Here is a 6335-nt window from a genome sequence, read left to right as displayed (position 1 = left end):
GCGCGATTATTTTGAATAGACAATAGTGGAATTTCACCAGTTTTCGGTAGTTTTCCACCGATTTTTCTTTAATTTTTGGAAGATTCAAGAATACGAACAAATATCATGACTTCAAGATCCTGGAACACTGTTTAGAAACACAGTTAAAAATAGTAACCACAGTGAAGATCCTCAATTCCTGATCTTTCAGGTGTTTTTTCAATGAGTTCTGGCTGTAGAATAAATCTTTAAAAAAAGAGTTCCACTGATATATCAGTAAAATGTTTTTAAAAAATCGCTTAAAATCGTCAAGTTTTTAATGAGTTTTTCGAGCATGTTTCCATTTCAGACAATGTATCCGTCAATCACGACAAGTGGTGTGTATCTCTTGATGAAACAAATGAGTGAATACATATTCACTTTCTTTCGATGTACCCCTGGGACTTGAAAATTCAAGCAAATGAGACTCTGAACATAGGGAACTTCTAGCGAATGGGTAAATTCTTGCCAATGAGCATTTGCCAGTCTACGGACACGGATTCACTATTAAAACCTACCCGAACTCCATCGATTGCTTCTTGTATGGTCTGCCTCAATGTATGGTTCTTGTTGGCATAGTCATATCCAATACTCACTACAGTATACCCGAGGCTTTGTGCAACACCAACAACTGGCAAACACTTTTTACGTTTCCAAACTGTAGTTTTTCTTTGTTTTTTTGAACAATCAAATCAAAATAGGCTACCCACCATCCAGTATCCTCCGTGGATCATGATGAACACCTTCTGCGCGTTCTCCGGTCCCCAAATGTCAATTTGAGTGAGTTCTCCATTCGGTTTATACGAAATATCTTCTTTTCGTTCAATTGAAGAATCCTTCAAATCTTTATAAATTTGCTCCACTTTTGCATCGAATTCATCTCCAGCTGTTTCTCGATTTTTTGAATGTAGGGAGCAGGAGTACTCCGCGCTGAGTTTGTCGTCTTCGTTTTCCATTTGAGAACAAGAATTTATTAGGGAAAGAGAAAAACTGAAATAGGTGGAAAACAAAAATTGGGAACCAGTGATAAAGTAGTGTCTATGATAAGAGTGGCGAACAAAGAACAAATCAAATAGAAGATGGAATCGATAGACGAACAACATCGGGTGCAATGCTAGCAAACGAATCGGTTGTTTTTGCGATCACTCGACCGACAATCCACGCAGGGGCATTATCAAGAGCGGATAGTTCCGTAATGTACTTCTGAAAGCAATTTTTCTTTCTCAATGAATCAAGCTATTATTATCTAGTACAAGGCAGGGAGCTGTGGAAAAGAAACCCCGACCGAAGGTCGCACAACGACATCTACAGTAACCTGAAAATGTGTTATTATCAGAGTTTATTTTCTCGTTTTTCAATAATTTCCGTCAGCTTTTCTATGATTTTCCTAGAGACAAGACGGAAAAACAACAGAAAACTCGACGAAAAACAGTGAATAACAAGAAAAATTTGTTAAATTAGGTTACTGGACCACGGCCACTGGCTTTTCTGTAGCACAACTCCGATTTTTTTAGTACCGGCATAATACCTGAGCGTTTTCCATAGACATTGCAACAAGAAGTCCGCCACTTGTTTCCGCAGAACGACCTTGGAATAATCGAAAACCTTCTCCACCTTTTTCAATCATACGATCAGCAATTTCATCCATATATTCAATTATTGGAAGTTTTTCGATTACAAACTCCACTTGTTGTTTTTGAACGCGAGCCAAATTTTCAGAATGCCCGAATAATCCAAATCCAGTGACATCTGTTGAGGAATGAGCTTCATATTTGTGAAGAATCTTGGCTGCATTTCTATTGAGACGACTCATCTGCTCACAAACTTGTTGAAAAGCTTTTCGAATTTTCGAACTATCGAGTCCAAGTTCTTCGATTTTCCCTTTGTTATTCTTAATCCATTCGTATGAATTTACAGCTACTTGACCTCCAATCGGTTTAGTAAGAACTAGTACATCACCAGGAACTGCTCGATCCACTTTGATTATTTCTGATTCATGAGCAACAGAACTTGCCACTCCTCCAAGAAGAAGCCAAGGACAACGGACGGTTTGTCCTCCACGAATCTTTGTATCTGCCTCATCTGCTGCGTCCTGAAATTCTCTTAAACTTAAAGTTTGAATTAAATACAAGTATTTTCAAACCTTAAAACCTTGAATAAAAAGTCGAACAATAATATCTCTCTGTGTTTCATTCAAATCAACGGCAATTCCCAAAAGCATCAGCATGTTATCGCATTCCGAAACTCCCATTGCATATAAATCGGAAAGCACATTTGCGCAAGTGATCCGACCCATAATATATGGATCATCCACGAGAGGATAGAAAAAATCAGTAGTTTGAACAAGACGAAGACCAGGATGACGAAGAGGAATCACACAACTGTCGAGACCGATGTCTGAATAGAACAAAAAATCATGTTTAATACGGTAGTTACAGTATCCCGAGTTTTGAGAAAAACTCAGAAATACGTCAGAGCTGGTAAAAAAATGAGATATTTCCGTACCAATTTCATCGTTGTTGATGACCAAGTCTGTTTTGAATGTCTGCAGCAATTGAAGAAGCACGTCTCTCGGAACTTTACATCCGCAACCTTTCATGGCAGTCAATTTTGTCAATACGAAATCGCCGTCGAGTCCATTTTTCACTGGATCGAACCCTTCTAGAATCCGCTCGATACGATTGATGCTTGTCATTCTGGAATGACGTCTTCGTTAAAATTTTGTAGAACTGGACAATGAGTAGGCGTTAGTTGCAAAGTATACGAGAATTTTGTGTCTTCCCTCGAGAATCTTGATAGCTTTTTTTTTCAATTTATCATGGAACCTATTATTTATCTAGTTATAGAGTTATTATTGGGAAAGGGTGACGTTTGGGTCGTACTTAATTGTAAAATTTTTATAATAGTCGAGCAGAGTAATTAAAAGAAAATATGTGAGTAACTCAATTTATTTTACTTTCTCCTAGACAAAGCCCACTTTTATAATTGAAGTATAAAAAGAATGAGAAGCGGTGTTAATAGCCATTTCGAGAGTTTTCTCGCAAAAAGGCGACTTTTTAGCAGGCTCTAAAAATGCTCAACAAGTCGACAATTCTATTCTGCGTTCTGGTTTTGGCATTAAATGTATTCGCTTCTGCTGCATACGAGAGCGATGGAGAGTAAGTTGACCTAGAATATGTAACCTAATAGTCTCTAATTTCTTTTTCAGGATCATGCGCCCACCATTCCGAACTTTGAAACGTGGCAGTTTGTCAAACATGATGAGAATCGGAAAGCGACAAATGTCTCATCAACAGGAATACGTTCAGTTTCCAAGTGAGGGACAGGTCCCATGTGAAAGCTGCAATTTGGGAACTCTAATGAGAATCGGACGGAGATAAATGGAGAATTCGGATGTGTAGTTTTGCGTTTTTCTCGTAAACTGGTTCATGTTCTCGATTCACTATGTTATCCTACCGCTTGTGAATGAATTCATTTGTTAACTTATTTTTTTCTATACTTTGGAAAAAAAAGGAATTGAAACGAACTATTTCAAAATGACCAGGGTTCAAAAACGAGGGAAAGCATCGTGACAAAAAATGGAAGATGCATAATAACTTCCGAAACAGACAACAGTATTTTCTGATAAAATGGTCCCACTAAGAAAACTAAACAATATTAATGTTAGGGCATGTGGAAATTGGTTGGAATAGATCAGAAAAAATCGCGATTTCGAAAATTTGCCCCAGTACAGTATATCTCCTGAATAATGATCAATATCAAATACAATAAAGGTAAAGGATGTTCAGAACGAAATCCGGAGATTTTTTACGAGGATTATTTTTAGAATGAAATTGCAATCGGAATTTTTCGGATTTTTTTTTCAGAATTAGAGAATTTTTGGATTACTGTACGTCAAAGGCGCATGCAAAAAGGCTACATGCGGGTCTCGAGCGGAATCTCTTTTACTGATTTTCTTCGCGTTTTCAAAAGCTGTTTGTCATTTTTCACCTTTTTTTTGCGCTTTCGTGATCGGAAAGTGGAATTTCTTTTTTTCAATTCCAAAAATTCCGAAATTTCAAAAGTGTGAAAATCGAAGTTTTCCGAAATTTTTAAAATCGGAATATTCCAAAATTCTGAAATTTTCAAAGTCGTAATAGTCCGGAAATCTCAAATTTTGAAATCGAAATTTTCAAAATCGGAGTATTCCGAAATTCCGAAATTTTACGAAATCGAAATATTCCGAAATCCCGGAATTTTCCAAATTAGAATATTCCAAAATTCTGGAAACTTGGAATTTTCGACCGTCCAAAAAATTTCGAAAATGCCATTATAAACATCCCAGAACTAGATAGATTCATTCTATTATGTATTAGGTTGGCGGGAAAGTCTTTGTCACTCTGTTTGTTTAATCACTGTTCTCGTATATGGAGGCTGTGTATGATATCGACTCTAGTGAATAACAAGGTGATAAGAACCTTCCATATAAACAAGTCCCCATCTCCTTCCCTGCTCCTCATCTGTAATTGAAACGATATGTTTGTTCCCACTGCTATTCACATCAGACATGTTTTGATTTACCTCTTCCTATCTCACACCACGATGAAGGATTCGGAAACTTTCTTGAAGAATGTGTACAACACACATGCCCCTCACTACAATACTATTCGCAATTGGTTCCATCGTTTCGAAAAAGATGACTTCTCGCTCGATGAAAAGGATCGCTCTGGGAGACCCCGTGAGTTGGATTTGGACAAGCTGAAGCACGCATTGCAATCGGATCCATTTCAATCTAGCCGTGAACTAGCTGTCACATTCGGAGTTCACCATAGCACAGTCCTTGAAGGTTTGAAGTCTCTTGGAATGAGAAAACTTTTTGGTCGATTCATACCTCATCACCTGACTCAAGCCAACCTTGAACGCCGAGTCGACGATTCGATTACTCTTCTCACTCTCCACGCGGGCGATCGATGGCTGGACCGGCTAATAACCGGAGATGAGAAGTGGGTCTTCTACGATAATCACCACAGGAAATCCCAGTGGGTTGGAGAAGGAGAGAGCCCACAGGATGTCCCCAAACCCGACCTTTATCCGAAAAAAGTTATGCTCTCAGTGTGGTGGGGAGTGGACGGCCCCATCTACTGGGAACTTCTGCCCGAGGGCAAAACAATAACTGGAGACCTCTACACTACTCAACTACGAAACCTCAAGAAAGCAGTCGACCGTTCGGCCCTGAAAGACAAGAAAGTGTACTATCAACATGATAACGCTCGCCCACATGTTTCGAAACAAGTGAAGCAGGAGCTGATGGGATATGGATGGAATGTTCTCCCTCACCCCCCGTATTCTCCTGATCTTGCTCCTTCCGACTATTGGTTATTTGGCGATATGACACGTGCCTTCGAAGGAAGAAGCTTCAATTCCCGTGGAGCGGTCGAAGCGGCACTCAAACAATACTTTGCCTCACGCCCGGCTGGATTCTACCGCAATGGAATCCATAAATTGAGGGAACGTTGGAGACATGTTGTTGAAATGATGGACAATATAATTAATTATTCGGTTATTTTTTCTTTGAGAAATAAACTATTGAAAAAGTGACAAAGACTTTCCCGCCAACCTAATATCCCAGCGTTGTTCTTAACTTTCTGCTACTACGGTGAACATAAAACAAAAAATCTGCAATCACCACCTTGGCACAATGAAGACAAAAGGCAGATTTCCTAGTGGTTCAGTTATTAATGTGTAAAGTCGTAAACATATTGTGTTATGAATGTTCACTTGAGAACTTTCATTTATATATAACCGGATGCTTGTGAGGTCTTGACGAAGCAGGGTGCTTAGTTTAAGATGAACGTTCAGATTGTATCTTAAAACTTTAATAACAATACATAAAATCTCGATCTTGTTCCAGTTTGCAAAACTTTTCTCCACTTGGTGCAAAAGGGCGAGCTTGCTCATCCGACGGTTTTTCTCCTCCCAATTTTTTTGTTTATTTTCGAGTTTTTTGGTTCATATTCCAAATCGGAATATGACCAAAAAACAAAATGTAAATAGCTTTTTCCCAGCTCATATAGTCACATTCATTCCCTGTTTGTTCTTTTTTTTCTTTACTGCCCACCTGTTTTTTCGATATGTTATTGTGTGTCTTGTCGCCTCTGCAGCAGAAAAAATCGATTCGTTCGATAGAAAGACCTTCGAACTGTAAAACATACTCAATTTAGTGTGTAGCTTTTAGACTTTGAGATTCCATTTTTGCAGAAATTTGATGGTGTGGGTCAAACCGGAACATCTGCTGTTGGCACAATCATTTTGGTAATTTTATTTCATCACAGAATGTT

At 38.5% G+C, this 6335-nt stretch overlaps 3 protein-coding genes across 3 annotated transcripts in view; 1 reads left to right on the top strand and 2 right to left on the bottom strand.

The window, feature by feature from the left end:
• Positions 1 to 974, bottom strand: part of CBG01758 — a gene marked incomplete at both ends in the record, with an annotated part of 3083 nt that extends 2109 nt beyond the window's left edge. Inside the window, 2 exons of the mRNA XM_002634142.2 lie at positions 537 to 649; positions 725 to 974. Of these exons, the coding sequence (XP_002634188.2) occupies positions 537 to 649; positions 725 to 974 (363 nt within the window). The remainder of the gene's footprint in view (positions 1 to 536; positions 650 to 724) is intronic.
• A 112-nt stretch (positions 975 to 1086) lies between these two features.
• On the bottom strand, positions 1087 to 2713 carry Cbr-seld-1 (the record flags this gene model as incomplete). The annotated part of the gene is made up of 4 exons (XM_002634144.1): positions 1087 to 1221; positions 1547 to 2110; positions 2162 to 2415; positions 2524 to 2713. 4 exons carry the CDS (start codon positions 2711 to 2713, stop codon positions 1087 to 1089), a joined length of 1143 nt encoding a protein of 380 aa, XP_002634190.1.
• Positions 2714 to 3090: 377 nt separating this feature from the next.
• Positions 3091 to 3398, top strand: Cbr-nlp-17 (the record flags this gene model as incomplete). Its single annotated transcript, XM_002634145.1, has 2 exons — positions 3091 to 3176; positions 3227 to 3398. 2 exons carry the CDS (start codon positions 3091 to 3093, stop codon positions 3396 to 3398), a joined length of 258 nt encoding a protein of 85 aa, XP_002634191.1.
• Positions 3399 to 6335: the final 2937 nt, after the last annotated feature.

The sequence above is a fragment of the Caenorhabditis briggsae genome (assembly GCF_000004555.2).
Source record: "Caenorhabditis briggsae complete genome, chrIV, whole genome shotgun sequence".
In the NCBI taxonomy this organism is placed as follows: Eukaryota; Metazoa; Nematoda; class Chromadorea; order Rhabditida; family Rhabditidae; genus Caenorhabditis; species Caenorhabditis briggsae.
Note: the sequence above shows the minus strand (reverse complement) of the source record. Positions and strands in the feature narration are given on the sequence as shown.